General features: G+C 33.4%; 6 protein-coding genes across 6 annotated transcripts, besides 1 other annotated feature; 2 read left to right on the top strand and 4 right to left on the bottom strand.

Moving 5' to 3' along the window:
- Nucleotides 1-711: 711 nt before the first annotated feature.
- On the bottom strand, nucleotides 712-1,224 carry TVAGG3_0556250 (uncharacterized protein; the record flags this gene model as incomplete). The annotated part of the gene is made up of 1 exon (XM_001326123.1): nucleotides 712-1,224. One exon carries the CDS (start codon nucleotides 1,222-1,224, stop codon nucleotides 712-714), a length of 513 nt encoding a protein of 170 aa, XP_001326158.1.
- A 586-nt stretch (nucleotides 1,225-1,810) lies between these two features.
- Nucleotides 1,811-3,007, bottom strand: TVAGG3_0556240 (transcription initiation factor TFIID family; the record flags this gene model as incomplete). The annotated part of the gene is made up of 1 exon (XM_001326124.1): nucleotides 1,811-3,007. The coding sequence occupies one exon, from the start codon at nucleotides 3,005-3,007 to the stop codon at nucleotides 1,811-1,813; it is 1,197 nt and encodes a 398-aa protein (XP_001326159.1).
- Nucleotides 3,008-3,296: 289 nt separating this feature from the next.
- On the bottom strand, nucleotides 3,297-5,819 carry TVAGG3_0556230 (negative regulation of centrosome duplication; the record flags this gene model as incomplete). The annotated part of the gene is made up of 1 exon (XM_001326125.2): nucleotides 3,297-5,819. One exon carries the CDS (start codon nucleotides 5,817-5,819, stop codon nucleotides 3,297-3,299), a length of 2,523 nt encoding a protein of 840 aa, XP_001326160.2.
- A 527-nt stretch (nucleotides 5,820-6,346) lies between these two features.
- Nucleotides 6,347-8,662, bottom strand: TVAGG3_0556220 (ribonuclease inhibitor domain-containing protein; the record flags this gene model as incomplete). The annotated part of the gene is made up of 1 exon (XM_001326126.1): nucleotides 6,412-8,646. One exon carries the CDS (start codon nucleotides 8,644-8,646, stop codon nucleotides 6,412-6,414), a length of 2,235 nt encoding a protein of 744 aa, XP_001326161.1.
- Nucleotides 8,663-8,907: 245 nt separating this feature from the next.
- On the top strand, nucleotides 8,908-11,892 carry TVAGG3_0556210 (cytosolic regulator pianissimo family; the record flags this gene model as incomplete). Its single annotated transcript, XM_001326127.1, has 1 exon — nucleotides 9,007-11,892. One exon carries the CDS (start codon nucleotides 9,007-9,009, stop codon nucleotides 11,890-11,892), a length of 2,886 nt encoding a protein of 961 aa, XP_001326162.1.
- A 1,353-nt stretch (nucleotides 11,893-13,245) lies between these two features.
- Nucleotides 13,246-13,788: a mobile genetic element.
- A 3,458-nt stretch (nucleotides 13,789-17,246) lies between these two features.
- Nucleotides 17,247-17,606, top strand: TVAGG3_0556190 (protein of unknown function, DUF4106 family; the record flags this gene model as incomplete). Its single annotated transcript, XM_051238345.1, has 1 exon — nucleotides 17,247-17,606. One exon carries the CDS (start codon nucleotides 17,247-17,249, stop codon nucleotides 17,604-17,606), a length of 360 nt encoding a protein of 119 aa, XP_051096169.1.
- Nucleotides 17,607-20,591: the final 2,985 nt, after the last annotated feature.

Here is a 20,591-nt window from a genome sequence, read left to right as displayed (position 1 = left end):
TACTTACTGTATGATGTTTTTTAAAGTTTTTTGTTGCAAGTCGACTTACTAACGATAGACTTTAAGGCTAATTCATGTGTTAGATTGATTTTATATTAAAATGAAGTATTGAAATTGAAATTATAAAAATAGATGTAATTCCTTTTGAATTTAAAATGTCCAGAAAAGTGACAAAATGATAAAGTCGAAAAAAGTCGACTTTATTATTGGTGGAAGCGAAATCGACTTTGCTTATTAAAACAATTGGGTTATTAATTTTATGGCCTTTCATTAATATTTCCTTCCTCTTTTTACACAAAAAGACTTCCAAAAAAATATTTAAAAAATTTAATAAGACTTCCAAGGAAATTAAAAATTTAATATATCTTTTGGACAGTTAATCTGGTTGCCGTGTAAGGCTAAAACTTATGACTGATCAAATTAAATCACAATAATGTGTGTTAAAAATTATAGATTAAAATGTTCATCTTTGAAAATTTGAGTGATTGTTTTCTATTATTCTTATTTGCTGAATTTAAATATATTTAATTAACAAAATTTTGAATTTTATTGATTTGAAACAAATGGCTTCTAAATATAATTCTTCAAATTTAACTCTTAACATTGCAATATACATATATATTCTTTTTTAAAAAATAAAATATTCATGGATAAATCACTCTAATATTTAGAATAACAAAAACAAGTTGTTTAAATAAAGAACAAAAATCATCAATAAAGATACGGCTCAAATTCTGTATTTTCGCCATCAAAAATTGTAATTGAAGAATTAGGAATATTTTCCTGGTATTCCAATGAATCAGCAGAAAAATCGAGATTTAAATACTTGTCTTCATTCTCTGAGGTCTCAATTTTGATTTCAGGTTCAATATCAAAGATTTCTCCTTTACCAACTTCATAACCGGCAGCCAACAATCTCTTGACTTGACGTTCTATGACATGTCTAATCTCGTAATCAATATAATTTCGAAATCGGCTCTTTATGTCACGTATACTGAATCCCTGCTTTAATAATCCGAAAATAAGATCAGCATCTGATTCATCAGGTCTTATTCTATTTGAGTGGCGAAAAATATCCATCACACGACGTGTACTGCAATCAAAAAAGGCTGCAACAAACTTGGTTGAATATCCTTGACGCTTCATATCGATAATTCCTTCTTTCTGTTTCTTGGTTAATTTTTTCTGCTTCATTCCAAGCCTCTGGGCTGATTTGCGTTCCATATGAGTGAAGTTAATCAATCAAAATGTTCTTTCAATGATTTATTTTTTTCCACAGAATTTTTTGAAAAATAATGTAATAATATTGCATAGAATACATTTGAATTTCAATATTGTATAGGCGACTATAAAAATCCATTCAATTTTTTTCTGAGTCTGGTCTCAGAAAAATCTGGAGTTGTATTATGATATTACATATTGATACAAAAAATGTAGTCCTCAAAAATTGAAATGTCGGATATTATTTTTTATGTCACGTTTTACGACTTTGAGGGGATAATAGAATGTCAAACTCACCGTAACGTGCATCAATAAAAAAAAAGTCTATGTCATTATTAATATAGTTAACCAAAAAGAAGGTTGAAAAAATCATTATAGGTGTGTAAACGTCAATGCTACTAAAATCCAAGAAATTTCCAGAGTCGATAATTTTAAATAATTTTGAAATAATGATATTGCCATCTCCAATATTATATTATAGTATTGCATTGAACAGAAAATGCTATTTAGTTAACTATCATCTTGGAATAATTATAAACACAAAAAAAATTATTTAAATTTTATTAAAAAAAATAACACATTTTATAATCTATTTAAAATTAATAGAATCTGATGTCTCCATAATCTCATCTATCCATTTTAAGATGCTTTGGTCTTTCGTTTTGTTTCTTGTGCTCTCACATAATTCTCTTATTGCCTCCACAACAGTAATACCTTGAACTGACTTCTCAAATGAGACTGTACTAGATATAGACTGCAATGCAGCTAAGTATCCGGCCAAATGAGGTATAACTCTCTCGCATGATTCGATTCCAAGAACTTCTAAGCCGTAAACAGCACCAATGTGAGCTGCAATCGATGTTGTTTCGTTAAATAATACTGAGATCAGGCTATTATATATAGCTTTGGTCATTGCCGGATAAGCATTTTTGCATTTCGAATGTAAAACATTCAAAAGCTGGCTTGCGCAACGTCTGACATTCGAATCATCATCGGTTTCGTTGGATCCAACATCTGTTCCTATCAATCCTGACATACAAATGCGGAGAAATGGATGGAAATAAGATATTAGATCAACATTATTATTTGAGGCGATAGCCGTAGCCATTTTCATAAGCATAACAATCTTTTCGACATTATGATACTGAACGGCCATTTTGCCTGTAATAAAATGCAAAAGATAAGGAGTTAATACGTTAATCAGTTCATCATCCTCTAATATCTGTTTCAAACCAACTTCAAGTGAGTGGTTGTCATCTGTTCGCAAGTAAAAGATAGATTCGACCATATAATCGATTTGTTTCTTACTGAGAACTCCGCTAACAATTTCGGGCTCATCAGATCTTGGTTTATCTGATTTTGTCTTTGTTGATGACTTTTTCATGAAAGTTGGCACCTTAATTCCATCAACTAAAACGTATTTGATTCCTGTTGGAATTGTATTATTTACAAATGGACGAGATGTCGTAATATATTGAGATAATGGAACTGTAGAGTATTTTTGATATGAAAATTCGCCTGGCTGAGTTTGATAGTCTTTTACGCGAACATTTGAAGAATAGCCTAAAAGAGGTTGTTCTCCACGTGATTTTAATACTTTATTGAAATGATTTGGTGTTAATTTCTGTGCATGGGAGTTTATTAAAACAAAAGACAAATCCTGAACGAATTTGTTAATAAAATTTTCTGATTCTTCGATTAATGCTTGCATTGAACCTTTGCTGAAGGTTATGTCTAGTTCATCCGCTGCTGTCTGAATAATCCCAACATATCCAGAATTCGACATCTCAGCGTAGTCACTTTTTCGATTCCTTCAAGACCAAATTTCTTATTCATTATTTTGTAACATTTCAAATCAATAATCAGTGCAACGCAAATTAATGAAATATGATGAGAAAATAATTCGTTTACAAATTTCTCGGAATTGAAAAGCAATCATTGACATTAGCATACAGATAATTCTAACTCCTTATTGGAATGGAATTGTGGAAATAGATTACATCGATTAATTAAAAATGAATTAAAATCAAACAAGACATTTTTAGGATAAAGTAGTATACATCAATATAAAATATTTACAAAAGGAACCTATCATCCAAAAGAGACTTCTTGGCAAGAGTGTTCTTTGCCAATTTGTAGTACATTGTTACTAAAATGAAATCGACAATATAAACACAGAAAGCAGCGATTCCTGGACTTCTTGTGTGTATTTCAATGCAAGTGAACATAATAATGTAGAAAGTAGCCAACTTCCATTCAATTCCGCTCAAAAGCAAATTGGAGTAAGAAGCTTCGCTTTCAATGGCTAACAAAGTAGTTTCACTTGCAACAGGTGTATATCTGAGGATCTGATGCATAACGCTCATTGGAATAACTTGGAATTTATCTTCATGTTGGTTATCAAAGAAAGCTTTGAGAGTTGTATTCATATCATCAGCGGCTTTAACTGTTGTTGGTTGAATCATTTTAGCTCTGACTTTGAGACCACTTATGTGGGCATCCATGTTATTCAGAGCTGCAATGTACTTTTGCATGAACTTTGAGTTGAACAATACTTCAAAGCATTGTTCAGTAGTATTTGGAAGGAGGCCACGAGTTCCAACTAAACCTTTAGATTCATCTTCCAGGTTTTCATTGAGTTTGGCCATTGTATCATCAGAATGGGTATGAAGAGAACGACCGTGTAGATAATGTCCATGGTTTGGAGATTCCATAATTAGGACAGAAAGGTTTGCATTGCTGCATAAATCCAAGAAGTTGTAAAACGGATTACCAAAGAAGCGCCATCTGATCCAGTAATTCCAGATATACTGAATAAAGATAATCGCTACAAACAATGCTGTTGTAAGAGCAATAATTAAAATCTTATAATGTTCTCCTGTATCCAAATACTTTGTTATTGGAATAGGTGATGATAAATTGACCCAATCAAAGCCATTGAGCAAGAAAACAAGTGTAATTAATGTGAAAGCGAAATTATAACTTCTTATTGGAATAATTCTGTTCCATTCGTTAGCAATCATGATTCTCCTCCATGTAGATATTGGAGAAGCTTCACTTCTTGGTGATTCCCAATCAATTATGAAGATATCATAAGTTGATTGAACGTAAACCTGCAAAAACGAGGCAAATACCTTAAAAACAAAGGCAATCCACATGCAAGGAATCAATCTTCTGTCATATTCTTTCTGGTCGAGCAGTGCTGTATGAGTAGATTTCTGTAATTTGAAGAAACACCACAAATAGAATGAGAAAACCCAAACAATAAGGAATAAAACTGTTCCGAATATATTGAAGAATGCAGAAAGATACTTCATGATGATCTTTGAGTTCATTCCTGCTTCACCATTAGTTCTTCCGTAGAAGAAGCAGTAAACTAACAAATAACCAAGACCAAGAATAAGAACAATGAAGAATATAATAGTAACAATACGCCAAAACTCTGTATTATCAATTGTATAACGAACTTCAAATTGAAATGCTTGAATTGCATCTCCATAAGTTGGTTTTACGATTGTATCAAATGTATCTCTCTCTGTTGAATTTAATACATTGGTATTCGATGTTGAATATGTGAGGTTTATGTAAGGAACTAAAATTTTCGAAGTATCTGAAGAGGAAATTCCAACACTAAACCTGATTTCTGTTGCATATTGGAATGTTGCTTCACGAGTTGTGTTATCATGAATAAAGAAGCGTCTTCCTGGTGTAATATCTCCATTATCTCTTGCATCTGCATTATCTGAGTTAGAACTATCAACAACAGGGATAGGTCTGATGATTGCAATGCCAGAATCTGTTTCTCCATCCTGAACATATATATCATAGAGTTCATTTGAATAAGTATCAACAAAATTGTCAAGATTAAACAGACAATCGCTCATATAGTTGTATCCAACGTTCTTCCATATATGTGCGATATCAATACTTTCATGGCAATATTGAAGCTCGTTATAAACAAGACGGAATCCTTTAAATGTTCCATCAACTCCATATCTTGCGAGCCAAATCTTAATTGTAGTGCCAAGTTGGAAATCACTGGTGAAAACATTTTCACGGATTGCTTGATCTAAGTCTCCAGTATACTTCAAAAAGATGCCTGAATCAGGCCAATATCTGTATCCGTATTTTTGAGTAACTGATGAAGCAGAAATGAATTGATAGAAGATTTGACAAATTCCTTGCGTTTCATAATGATTCAATGTACAGGAATTTGCAAGAATTTCTCGTGCTCTTGAGTCATACGGGTCGTTTGTAGCATTAACATATGCAACTTGTAATGTAGCTACATAATCTGCATCAAAACCTGCTGTGGATCCTGTAATCGTTGAATTTGCGGCTTGAATTGTTGCTGCTGTTACACATTTTCCAGCAATTGCACGTCCACCGGCTGTTATGCATGCTGATTCGTTTGTTGTTGTATCTACCCAGTTCGAACTATTCCATTGAAGGTAATATGTATCGACAAGTGTATAATTTTCAGGAATAATTTCACATGTGAGATTGACTACGCTCCAGTAATATCCATCTTCACATGTTAAGTCTAACAATGGAAATTCCATTGCAGATTTTGCTTGGAAAAACAGAAAGAAAAACATTTTCTAAAAAATTTTAAAACGGAAAATTTGATTTTATATCATCGAGAACGATGGATATGACGTATTGAGAAGAACAAATCCTCAGATATTGCTTGTGATGCCATAGTGAATCCGTATTGCTATAATATACTTCCAACCTCTCTTCCGATCTTTTTGAGAATTTTTCATATTATAAAATATCTCTATGATTGAGCCTGAAAGACATAGTATATGCCTTAAAATAGTGACACATTCATTATGATTGCTGAAAATATATTTTATATTTCTTTGATGTGAAATTCTCTTCAAAATGACAATGTTGATAAATATATATAAATGTGTCGACTAGAGATAAAATCAAGCCCAATCTACGATATTCATTTTTGAATTAAAATTGTATTTCATTTCAATTCTCATTTAAATCTAGCAACTATAGTATAATTTTATCCTTCTTATCTTTCAAAGCATTTTTCAAATGATATTTTTACATTATTGTCAACACAACAAAAAATAATATTTTTATATAACTACAAAATTTATTAACAAAAAGAAATTTAATACTATATATGAATATTAACATTCATATGTAGTCAAATTTAACCAAACATAAAATTCAACGGAAAATTGCACCAACTTTCTTATGAGAACCTGTTGGTTCTTGTGAAAATGTCCTTGCAGATGTTGTTATATTATCCATGATCAGTCTAGCTGTTTCTTGAGGTGACAATTCAGTTGATTGTACCTCACAGATTGACTTTACCATATCAGAAATAACAGCATCTAGATCATCCAAAGGATTAGACTTTGCACGTCTTATCTCTCCTTGTTCCTGCATACTCGAGTTATCATCATATTCAATTCTTTCATACATTTGAAGTCTTGCCTGGCTTGACTGTGTGTTTTTCTTCTTCTTGATTGCAAGCAAAGCCTCTTTGACAGTGGGCGTCAAGTTGTCTTTATTAATATTTAATCTATTTTGTTCTTTTCTTGGAAATGCGAGGTATCTGAGTGTTTCTATTTGTCCTAGATCATTATAGAACTTAGCGAACTTGTCAACATTAGATATTCCTATATTATCGCATCCAATTTCTTCTAATTTCGGATTATTCTTCGCCATATTTATGAGAATTTGTATTCCTTGGTCACCTATCTGTGCATTGTTAATAATTATTGATCTCACAGTAGGTAACAATGCGACGTTATTGAGGAAAAGTAAATAATCAGTTCCGCTTTTCACTTCTTTGTTTGCGGTGATGTCAATTCCCGTGAGGACACCTTCTCTCATCATCTGAGCGATTGCGGGGAGAACAACTCCGATGACTTCAGTGAGGGATCCGGCCATGGAAAGGTACTGCAAAATCGGTTTCTGAGTGGAAAGGAACTTCATAAAATGAGGAACAGCTTTAGGAGTAAGGATATTTCCATCTATCGTAAGGTCATTAATGATTGGAGCAGTTTGTACATCAGAAAGAGCTGAAAATAAAAGCTCTAAGTCTGTATTTACCAAATTAGATAGTTCTAACATGATCGGACAAGCATTTTTACGAGCACTCAAGGAAAGCATGAATGATTTGAAGAATTCTGGCGAAATCTGGTTATTTGAAAAGTTGACATAAGTTAAATTTGGAGCGACTTGGACTTTAAGTGGCTTAATAAGCTTGCCACGGTCCATAAACAGGTGCAAGAATGTAAGAGCATCTGTAAAGAGTGTATTAACAAGGTCTGAAAGGTCATCTTGTGCTCTTGAGAACTGAATATTAGTAAGTGATCTGTTTTTAGTGATTGTTTGGCAAAGAAGACGAACAGGGAACTGGTCAAGCTTTGGAGAATCAACAACAAAGGTTTGGAGTTTCATAAAACATGGGAATTTCTGAATTGCAATTAAAATTTCGGACCAATCTGAAATTGCAAGCATGCAATTGGTCAAAGAAAGGGCTTTGACACGTCCATTGAATTTTGTGAGGCCTCTGAAGAACCTAACAACAACTGTTGGGTGACAATTGCTAAATATGACTGCGGAGATCTGTGTTTCTTCTCTAGCAACTAAGGACATACTCTGCTCTGTTGGATTAGTATAATTTTCAATGCAAAGGTTCGATATTGAGAAAGATTCCGCGAAAATCTTTTCAATAACCTTTCCAACCTTTTCTTCTGCGTATCCTTTCAAAACAAGAGTTTTAATATCTGTGTCCCATGCAATGGCGTGAGCAATAGCTTCAGCAGCGTTTCCAGAATAGAAATTATTATCAATACAAAGAGTTCCTGGGTGGAATTTATCCCATTCTTCGTACTGAGCAATGTGAGATTGCGGGAATGGTGTTTTGTAGAAGTGCGAAATAGTAATCAAGCGAGTTTGAAGAGCTTTTACTGGTCTGACTGGACATTTTTGATAAACAAGTGCATTAGCTGGTGTAGATTCGACTTTAAGTGCACTGGCGTTTGGAACTTGATAATAATTGCATGCGTGTTGCATAAGTAAAATTGTTGCAATATTTAAAGCTTTTTCATTACGAAATACAACTTCTTTTTGACCATATGATATAATAAGAGTATCTGGTTCAATATATGCGACTTTATGAAGATCATAAACTGTAAAATTTCTGGAAACTTCAACGCCAGAGAACTTATTTTTGAATACATAGACTGCAGCAGTCGTAATGAATAAGACTTGAGTCTCTTTACTGCCTGTTGACTTTAATGTTGTAACTTCAGTTCCTACAAAAACTTGTTCAGCAATACCCCAGAACTTTTTAACATATTGGCCTTGTTTGTCTTTGGGAATCGTAATGATTGATAATGGTGCGCGCTTCTTATCCTTCTTATCTTTCGGAGGTTCGGGCTGCGACATATCAATTGTATCGAAGTAACGCCTTTTTTGGGAAAAGCGAGTGCTAATTTGAGCATTTTAAAGTGAGAAACAAAATAACATATCTAAACTTGATATAGGAATAATATGTTAGTACCTTTATCCAATGATTTTTTTTCTTGATCAAATATTATATCATTATTTCCGTTTTTACCATGTGAAAGTTGATTATTTGAACTTAAGCTTTAAATATTTCAAATTATTGGTTATAGAATCATATTTGCACAAAATTATGTTAGTATTCTCAATAGATCATAATAAAACATTCATAAATTGTAACAGCAAAGCCTATATTGTTGCTTTTGAGTAGAAATGCATATTCATTTTTAAAATTTCTTTCAAATGATCAGCTGTCAACCAGCACTTTTACTTAAAAGTGTTGTTGATTCTGATTATGATGATATAACAACAGTTAATCTAATCATGGCAATTGAAAAACTCTTCTTAAATGAAGAATTTGAAAATATTCCGATGGATTTTGTAGCAATGCAGATCCATCAACTATTCACAATAAACTCAACATCGATTAAATGTGTTACCTTAACACTTTGTATGACTTTTGAGCAACTTGCTCCAGAATCAATCACCGAAAAATACCATTTCGATTATTTAATAGCAAATTTACTAAGTAAACCAGTACAAGAATCATCTAACAATGTTGATAAAGAAAAAATAATAGCTATATCCTATACACAATTACTTTTTCAATATAGATATATATGTCCGGATTCAATAGTTAGGGCTCTCGTTGCAACATTTCAATTAAATAGAAACAGATATCATGAATATTCTGCATTTTTACTATGTAATATTTTATCATATGTTCCAGATATCGCAAGGATTCCAGAAGTTTGCCAAATAGTATTTGATTATCTTTTAGAATCAGGAAAATTACAAGTTGCGCTATTAATTGCACACGCAATTGAAAAGAGACAAAGATTAATTTCAGATCCAAGTTTATTATACAGTTTATTCTCAAGCATTGCAGGAAACTCAGTTGTTCAATCTCCATCAGGCCTAATCTCATTACTCAGGACATGGCCAGGCATTATTTTCCTCGGATTACAAAGAGAAGGATTATCCTCCATCTTAATGTGCCTTTCCAACCAAACAGAGACAGTTGTAGAGATCCTCAAGAACTTATTATGCCTATCTGCACCAAAAGATAGCGTAATTATCCCATTTTGTCTGTTCATATTAGAAAGATTAATTCCTCTCAACATTGTAAAGCTATTAGACCGCGTAAAATCCCAGAATGTCTCTGCTGAGAAGCTTCTCACTGATTTAGTCCCTATGATCGGTGTACATCTCGAAGATAATTTCACAGTTCAGAAACTACACCAAAGATTGAAGCCACCGCCCGCTTATGTGTCTTCACAACCTCCGCAGCATCCAATAATGAATGTTTCTGAGCTCCAACTGACCCAAGAACCGAGTTTATGGGACTGGCCAAGCATCCAACTTATTCTGACCATTGTTTTGCCTCATAGTGAAATCGACGCCAACAGTGCACCCGCCAGGAACTTCTATTCCAAGTTGTTCGATTTCTTTTCCGGTCCTTTCTTGACTGTTTCAACAACAAAGAACGGACCACTCAGCCAGTCACTTTTGTGTCTTATTCAACTTTTGATGATGTGGCAATGGGGATACCAAATCATCGAACAAAACACGTCATTCAAGAAAGCCGTTTCCACAGTGATTGACGAGATCTGCGGAGAAACACCAATAGATCCTTCCAGTCCGATGTGGATTGTCTTCAAAGCAATTGCCGCTTTGATGTGTCACATTGGAGGAGTTGCAGTTTTATCAAAATGGGGAATTTTGCCACTTTTGCAAAAACTCGGCTCAACATGTCGAAATATTTCGAATGCTGAGACTATTTTATGTCATATCTCTTTGTATCCTGATCCTGAATTGAGTGTTGCTGTGTTTGCGAAGTTTTTGAGTTTGACAAAAGATGACAAAATGCATAAAGCAGCTCTAGATGAATTAAGAGCGAAACAAAACTCTCCAGGAAACTTTTGTCAAAATGTTTTTAATGGTATAATCATGCCGCATTGTAAAGAAGCTTTTGCAGCAAATCCATGTTCATTGAAACTCAACAGATGTCTTGCTTTGTTTTGCGAAGTCATTGAGAGCCAAGAAGATTGTTTAAAGGCTGCAAGTGTTGACCAACAAATGCATCAAGTTTTGAAGAAGGCAAATAGAAGAATATATTCAATGTTACTCAGTCAAAAAGATTCTTTGTCTTTCGTGAATTTGGAAGAAGAAATAGATTGGTGGATTGAAAAAGGAAACAAAGAATACGTTGAAATTTACGATGAAGCAATCAGTTGTTCTTTTAATGATACCGTTGATGAAAGCATTTCTAAATATCCTGAAATAAGAAGAGCATCGAATAAACACGCAAGAATTCCTTGCCATTTATTCTCTGAGCTCAGTAAGAACGCGAAAGCAAGAGATTTATTGATTTCTAAGCTCCAAAAAGTCATCGAGAAAACAAAAGATGATTCAATAAAAGAAAGAAGAGGAGCTGTAATTGCATTGAGTCAATTCGCAAGTGTAAAAGAAACATCACATATTAGTGATGAAATGAAAATTGTTGAACATGTAATCAACGCTTCAAACAGAAAATCATATAATTTGCTTGGAACAATAATCAGTTGTTTGTCAATGTTTTATGTTACCTCTTATTTTATGGATACGATTACTAAATACGGATTTAAACTTGTTAGATCTGGAGATAGAAGTGCAACTCTTCCAACGAATATCCTTGAAATGATTGATGACATTGAAGTGCAAAGAGATACTTTTTATCCAAATATTGATGTTCCTGAACCTTTTAAAGAAACTTATAACTTAGTTATGCAGTTGCCAAATCAATTATTAACGAAAGAAGCAAGATCTGCTTTGAATACAATGATTAAATCAGGAAATTCGCCTTTCTTGGATCCTGGATTCGCTTTTATCTTGAATAAAGCACTTTCTCAGGCAACTTTCGCTGCAGACATCAGATCAAATATCTACCAAATTCTTGATTCAACACCTTTGATGAGAGTTAGTAATGAAAATGTTGATAAAAATGATATCAAAGTTGCTAATATTTTGGTTGAAAAAGCTTCAGTGATGCAGAAACCAGATTTCTCATCAATCGAAATAACAGAAGAAGAAATGTCTGCTTATGGATCAAGTAGCTTCGCAAGTTACGAATATGGATCTTTATTGTAATTTATATTTTGTTTTTTTAATCATAAAAACATATTTTCTTGTTTGTTTAAAACTTTCAACTCTAATTTTTGTTAATCAATTAGATCATTCTATCAAAATCAAAGTAGATAAATCTCATGGAAACTGAATTGAAATCATACAGAACAACTCAAACCTTATCTTGGCAAAATAAAATGACAAAATCGTTTTTTGAGCTTGAAAGAAAACAATAAAATATGTTTTCAGAATTTAAAAACAAATAATAATTACAATAAAGATCCATATTCGTAACTTCAAATGCCACTTGATCAATAAGGAGACTTTTCTCCTTTTTCTATTTCGATTGAAGAGAAATCTGGTTTCAGCAACATTGATATCATTTTTATCAACATTTTCGTTACATTCACACTCTCAGTCATAAAAATAGGGAAAACCGCAACCACTTTTTTAATCACGATTTAAATATATAAATCGCGATTTTTTAGAAAAATCGCGACTTTTTTAAAATCGCGTTTTTTAATGAATTGCGATTTTATTGTGGTCGCGATTTTTCAAAAAAATCGCGATTTATATGGAAAATCGCGTTATTGGTTCAATCTAAAGATCATTATTTAAAAAGTGAACTAAAAAATATAAATATAAAAATAAAATAAAAATTGTAATAAGAATGTTAGAAAAAGTTTTTTAGATTTGAGTTGCCGATAGGCTTGAGCAAATGTATTTTTATTGCTAAAGGTTTTTTTGTTAGATTTATGTAATATTTTTTTTTAGTTAAAGGTAAATTATGATTAATTAGTGCAGTAAAGTAAGACTTCAAGAATTTTGACCAGTAAAGTGGGATTGAGGTATTTGTTATCGAGATTGTTTGATTTTAGATCTCTGATTTCGGCAAGTATGCAGAAAAACTATATTGTGAGCAGTCTAAAATGGATAAACAGCCATTCTAGATTCAAAAAATCTTTGTGAATTGCTTTGTTATTGAGAAGTAATACAACCGAATCCCAAAACTATTTTTTAAAAAAATTAATCGTATTATCAGAAAAAGTTCATATCGTTTTGTAATTATCAGAAAAGTATATCATTAAAACTTTAAAATCGTATAATAAAGTTAACAACAATTCTGTTTAGTAGCAAATATAATTCTGAAAGCATTCAAAAAAAATACACTAAAAAGTCAGTTGCAAATTTACTTAATTTGATTATAAATAATGAAACACTGTATGATATCCTAGTAATAAAAAATAATTTTAGGAATGAGTATTTTTTTTTTTAAATGGTATTTTCAACTAGTATCCATCAAATACTATTTGCACTAATCTACTAATATTATATGTGCGAAAATAAGATAAGTTGTTAGATAATAATAAACATTACGGTAAAAAAGGGGGTTGGCGTCCTAAGGCGTCCTAGTGTAAATTTCTCAAAATTGTGATATTTACATCACATTTTTGAGAGGTTTATGGGCGTCCTAAGGGAAAATTGAATAGCTAGGGCGTCCCGAATTTTCATTCTAAGATTTAAATATATTATATACTTAAGTATAATACAAGCAATATAAAAATTAAATTTTTATTATGTTAACTTATAAGAAATTTTTTTGAATTATCGTTGATTTATTGTAATCTTTCCAGGCTATACTTTTGAAATCAACTTTACCTGTCATACGCATTAATGTAGTAGATGTCCAGGTGTAGCTATTATATCCCAGCAACATTGGTATTTTATCATTGTAAGATATCAAAATGAAGCGTTTTTTCAGATATAATTTTTCGTAAATTTCAAAAATAAGATGGTAAAAAAGCCTCGACTTGCTCGAAAAATAACAATTTTTTTACTTGTAAAAATAACCCTTTTACAGCATGGGCAGCTATTCAATCACTATTTCTTTTTCTAAAAGTATATTTTTCAAAAAAAATTTTCCATAAAAATCGCGATTTTTTTGAAAAATCGCGACCACAATAAAAAAAAAAAAAAAAAAAAGGTAGTGGGGCTTCCAGGCACTTCGTGCCTTCTAGCCCTGAAGATGTTTAGTATAAATGAAGTTCTTATATACGGGTCTTCCAGGAGCTTTTCACAAATTATATATGTTTTCATGGTTTGTCAAGACTTCTTCGTAATGAGTGTAAATGACCCAAAAATAATGTTTAGGGTAGAAGGTTAGATCTAACCTCTTTTCTAACCTCTTTTCTACCCTCTTGAATTTCAAGACTTCTTCGTACATGTTTTGTCAAGACTTTCTTCGTAATGAGTGTAAATGACCCAAAAATAAAGTTTAGGTGAAGAGGTGAGATCTCACCTGTTTTCTCACCTCTTTTCTCACCTCTTGAATTTTCAAGACTTCTTCGTAAATGTTTTGTCAAGACTTCTTCGTAATGAGTGTAAAGGACCCAAAAATATAATTTAGGGTAGAAGGTTAGATCTAACCTGTTTTCTAACCTCATTCTACCCTCTTGAATTTGTCAAGACTTCTTCGTAAATGTTTTGTCAAGTGTCATATAAACATCTGTCAAAAACCGCTTTTTAACTTCACTTAAAATGCCACGTAAGCTACGTAAGAATATACGTAAGAGGAAGAAAGCATTGAAACATCCAATAGTAAAAACTGACACCAACAACAACAGTTGCAACAACAAATGATGATGACCCCACTATGTTGCAACAAATGTCAAGCAACCCTATGCTTTTAAACCGAGTTATTGGTGCACAGAGTGGAGTTTAAGAGCGGCACTTTTAGCGAAAATGGCAGGCTATGGTGGAGCTGCAGACGGAACAGCTTATAACCCTCAAAGTCAAATGAATTTGAGTTCACTCAAAAATCAAATAACAGATGTCAAAAAGTCAAACATAGACATACAGAAACAAATAAGTGAAAACGAAAAGAAACTAGAATATGACAGAACACAAAAGAAACTCAATGAGTTAAACGTAGAGAAAAAGAAGAAAGAAACAACTGAAAGAACTAAGTACAGAGGAATATGCGAAAAAAGTGTCAGAAAAAGCAGCAGAAGTAGCAAAAATGGACAAGATGTTATAAATTTGAAAAAACCATACTACTCAATATAAAGTACTGAAAGATGAAGAAATAAAACAAAAAGCCCTGAAGACATATATGGATAGCGATGAGTATAAAAAAAGAAGTTGAAGCAAATGTAAAGGCAGAAAAACTTTTACAGTTGCAAAACCAAACCGTACAGTATGAAAACTTAGCACAAGAAAGTAAAAATAACGACGCAGCCATGCAAAAGGCAATGAAAAGCGCAGAAATAATAAAAGCTAATAATGACTGGTTAGATGCCCAAGCCAACGCCAAAGCAGCCCAACTTATAGGGTCAATAAGGACAAAAATACAAGCGAATGAAGACAGTTCAAATGAAGCTTTAATGAATGCTGACTTTAAGAACGCCTTCGAAGCTCTTATAGTAAGGTGAAACTAGTGAACGACTTCTCATCTGGAAAGAAACTGAAGTCTGAAGGTTTCGACAAAGAGTTAAGAGAAGTAGCACAAAATATGACGAAAATAACAGATGCAGCAACGAGACAGGCAGTTCAAAGTGCCTATGACGCCGTTAGAGCAACTGTTGTGGAAAGTCAAGAAAAAGAGTTACAACAGACCAAAACAGACCTAGTAAATGCTTTCTTAAGAACGAAAAGTCAGGTAGGACATTATGCTGCAGATGGAACATATGTGCCAGCTGGTGGAACTTATATACCACCAAACCCTCCAAGAGAAGCACCTGCACCAGGACTACCTAAAACATTACATCGTCACATGGACACAGACACAGCATGCACCAAAACCAGCACCACAACCAAACACAACAACCAACAGTTTCAAAACACTGCCCACACCAACAGTTCAAAACACTGCACCACAACCAACAGTTCAAAATCCAGCACAACAACCAACAGTTCAAAACACTGCACCACAACAACCACAAACAGAGCAAGACATAAAAGAAGTAGAGAACAAGGAAACCAAGAATTCTTAAAAATGCTTAAGGAAAATTATGGTTACCCAGATACTCTTGACTTTAGTGACAGATATAAAGAAGCTATTAGAAAGTTCAAGGAAGGAAATACTGACCCGAACCTATTTAGCTTTATGGTTCAGCACCAAATGGGATATAATTTCAAACCTGGAAAATACAAGCTCGCTAAGGAATATGATTTAATAGCATATCATCCAAATGACATGACTGAATTTACTCCAAGATATTTGGTGTCAGAGCTAAACGATAATTCAACTCTCTTCATGAAACGCGTAAAAAATAGAGACGGAACGAAAGAAGAAAGGTTTATGAGTCCGGATGACTTAGATAGGGAACTTTTTAAAAACCGCTCGGAATATATGAAATGCCAGCAGATGAGGTACAAGAAACTCAACAGGAAGAAGTTCAGATACAACCAGACATGGAAGAAATAGTTCAGCAACAACAGCTAGAAGAGCCTGAAGGAAACGAACAAGTCCCTCCTTTGGAAACTAACTTCACAGAACTAGATGAAGATTAGGAACAGCCGAAAAATCTTGACCCTCAACAAGTGTATGCGGAGAATATGGAATCTTTCCAAGAGTCTAAGAAAAATTCAGCTGACATAGTAGAAGAATATCGAAAAATGTTCGCCGACATACAAAAGACTCCAACATCAGATGAAAATATCCAGCATAGAATGGAAGTACTGAAAGATAATGTAACACAAATACAACAATCCTTTTTACTTACGAGCATATAACGTTCAATCTTTGGCTGAACTCGGTGAAAATAAAAGGTTAAATTTCACCAAAACATATAGAAATAAACATTGTTTAAAGTTCATTCAGAACCTAGCCAATATGGAAACAAACCTACTTTTGTTTCTGCAGACGATGGAACTACAATGAGATGGGGTCATAAAGCTAATCCGGATAGGTGTTCATAAACTTACAACCACAATTCCAAGAAGTTGTAGACGCAATGGAAGTGAATGGTGAACAAGATGTAGCTGGTATTTTCAGCGCGGCTTTAATGCCATTGAAAGATATGAAAGATGCAGATATTTTGAACAGTATGAAATGAACATGGCTGATGGAAATATAACACCTGACGTTCTAGAACATTTATCTCAAAGAACTACACAGAACCATAAAGATGGTATATTTGGTGAAGAGTTTAGAAAGAAAGTTAGGGAGAGAGAAGGAAGAGAACCTATTGTACATGACCTTGCAAACGAAAGTTTACAAAATGTCATAAAAACTTACTTTGCAGACAATGAACCGAGAAGGGATGAATATTTAAGAAAACTCAAATGGACAGTACCAAATGAAATGTTAGTATTGAAAAACATGTTCCTTGACAAAATAAAACCAACTACAGAAATAAATGACGCAAGACTGAAACATGGGTAAAAGCTTTCCATTCACAAAAGATATTATTGGTAACATGGAAAGAAAACCAGAATGGCTACAAAAACATATATTTGGAAACGAGCTTATTCCATATGGACAAGCTCTGTTTGAAGAGCTTGAACCGGAAACTCAGGAAAGAGTCATGCAAACAATACGCGAAGACTCAAATACAAACTATGACAAAATCTTTCTAGATATAGGTTACCTGAGTTGGGCGACCAGAGCCCAAAGGCAAAAAAGGACATGGGAAATTTACAACATACTAGGTGAACATGAGGCAAAGATGCAACAACTTGAAGCAGAGGGCAAGTTACCAAAAGCGACACCAAAGAAGAAGAGTAGAACAAAGTGAAAGTAGTGAAGAAGTTACTTCATCTAGTGAAAGTAGTGGCAATGAAGGAAAAAGAAGAGTTAAAAACTCAGTCAGGAAGAAAGTAAAGCTTGGTAGAGTGGGTTCTATATGATATATAAATCCAACTATTTCTATATTTTACCCATATGAAATGTACGCCGCTCAGAATATAACGCCAACAGTTTGGATGCCATGAACGGAAATGTTTCCGAATGGTATAACGAATGCGACAATGCCATTAGAAGGTCAGAAATAGTTCCTGGAACTTACGAAATATACAACTGCTGTTTCTTATGGAAACGTAGGTGAGTTTGGAGAGGTTCTTCAACAACAGTAGATATTGCTTGCGACAGGTTTCATATTATTTCTATTGACAACTCATTCTTATACGTGGAACAAGACATTGAAATAAAACCTTCTGCCAAGTTGTCTGACAAGAAAGGTTGCAATGGATTTTCTATGTCGGATACCAATATGCTCCAGAAGTTTTCATGGATATAAGATATATTCTAACTCTGACTTAGTTCAAACAGTAACATGGGCAAACTATGAATGGTTCGCTTTGAGAAACTCAGTACAACCACAAGCTAGAGAAACAACAGACCAGTATGCAAATATTGAGAAAAATAAGAAACTTGACCCTAACGTTCCAGGAGTTTATGTTAACCTTTCTGGTTCAGATGGAACTGCTGCCACTAAAGTAAAACTGAAACTTAGAGTTTCCTTTGTCATCTTTCCTCATCTTCAGGTTTTAAGATACTTACCAAACTGGGCAGGAAAAATTTCTATCGAACTTAACTCCAAGCAAAAATAACTTAGTCATTGCACCACACAAGACCCATTCACTCTTACAGAGCGTAATGGGAACAAATAAAACATCATTCGCCGACTTTTGCAAAGACAAAAGTTGACTTAGACTTTGGTTTCTCAAACTTCAAACAATGAAGTAAACTATTATTTCAATGCCTGCTGGAACTGCTTGGGACCCAGTTAAGTTCACAATGCGAAAAAGTTTGAATGCAAGAGAATAGAAAGCAGACTTGCAGTCTATATGTTGGACCCAGATATTATTCAATGCTTTAGCTGCCAAATATATTGCAAGTTCCACTTATGTTCCCTATACACAATATTTGTCAAAGACTTTGCAGGTGAAGTTGGAAACCAAAGTGCTGACCCAGGTGCAAGAACAGATATTGCTTTAACAACTGCAATGAAACATGCAGATACTAGTTTGTACTGTTCAGACGAACTATAAATGACTATTCTTTTGTTTCTACAACCCTGGTATTAAATATCAATAAACATAGATGGCAAATATTATCCAAGAGAAGAATATTCTACAGTTGAGGATATGAGGTCATACAACTTGACATTAGAATGCTAATGAACTTTAACAACAACTTCACAACAACCATTAACCCTGAAATGCAAAGTTCTATTATGCCATATGTGAAAGTATGGACTCATACAGGAGGTCAAAAAACTCAATATACAAATGGAGACGTTCAAACTTTTGGCTTGGCATTCCATTTGCTGACTCAGAAGACTTTATGGGTGGTATTTCAACTGTTGGTACTGTACAAATACAAATATACTGGTGACAGAGACGGTCCAGATGAACTGAGAGCAAAGAAGTTTACAAAACCATAGCACTTTTCACGGAAGATGCCTTTTGAAGATTCGTTCGATGAAACCTGCTGGGGCTCCTCAGATTGGCATAACGACAGCTTCCCATCGAGCAGATTTTGGCAGCAGGTCAGTAAGTTGTTCTTGAACTGACTTCTCTCCGTCAAATATTGACAGTACGCCAGTTTTGACATAATATTGTAAGATAAACTTACCTTTAGTAATATCTGTAAGTTTTGAAGTTATATTTTTTGTCTGCTTCAAGAACTTTCACCATTTCAGTTATATACCAGACTTTCTTTGCTTTTAATGAAAATATTTTGGTTCAGCAAATATTGCCTATTCTTATAACATTTTTCATTGTTTGTGTAAAGAACTATTCTGTCAATGTATTTGTATTTGTTGTGTGTGTAAACTTTGTTCTGCTTCCAATATCGAAGAGATAACTACTCGAATACGTCCATCTTTTTATTCTAAGTAAAATGTCATTTCCCGAAAAAATAGAAGCGTAAGTGTTTTCAAAAGGTTTAATGGCGTGGCAGAATGTGAAGTTAAATTCACCAACTCAAACAAACAGTCAAAGTGTTGTTGTCAATGTCAAAGACAGAGATGTTGAAGTGGGGAAACCATACGAAGACGAAGATGGATAACAATTGTTTCCTGTAAAAGAACAACCAACATATCCTGAAGTTAGCAGAGACTTAAGTCTGTTGGCAGAATATTCGAAATGACTACCAACAACTGAAAGACAAACTTCAAACTCAGGAGAAGATTTTGTCAAGCTTAAAGTATAATGTTAAACTGGTGCGAACACAACCCTGTAAAAGTGAACTCATATGTCATTGCACCACCTCAATGAAGTTTTGAAAGAACTATTGAAACTTTTGACAGAGGCAGACAATATAAACATCAAAGAAATAGAACCCGACATTAGTTGCTGTGGTGTTTCATATAATGTCATTGACAAGAATATACGTTATGAAAAGGAGGTGAAACGTTGAACTTAAAAGTATAGTTTCCCAGACCGTACAAAAAATATTGACGACCACAAACATTTCCATTAAAATTTATTTGCTAAGTAAAAATGTCAAAACTTCTTGAAAGATGTTTGAAGAAAAATAATATAGACTTTATTTCATGTAAAGGACTTTACAACATTGAACGATATGAAAGACCCTGTTTTGTTTGTTCGTGTAGACAAAGAAAGTTCTATGTCTTTACAAATAATTTGAAGTTCTTAGACAGAGAACTTTAAGAACGCCATGTGAAAGTTTAGATGAAGTTCTTCTCCACTTTCAAGAAACTTTTAAATATAATAATGGCAGAAGATATAATGGTTTATACTATTACGACTAAAAC

The sequence above is a fragment of the Trichomonas vaginalis genome, chromosome II, assembly GCF_026262505.1.
Source record: "Trichomonas vaginalis G3 chromosome II, whole genome shotgun sequence".
Classification (NCBI taxonomy): domain Eukaryota; phylum Parabasalia; order Trichomonadida; family Trichomonadidae; genus Trichomonas; species Trichomonas vaginalis.
The sequence above is the reverse complement of the archived record's forward strand: the minus strand, read 5'-3'. Positions and strand labels throughout refer to the sequence as shown.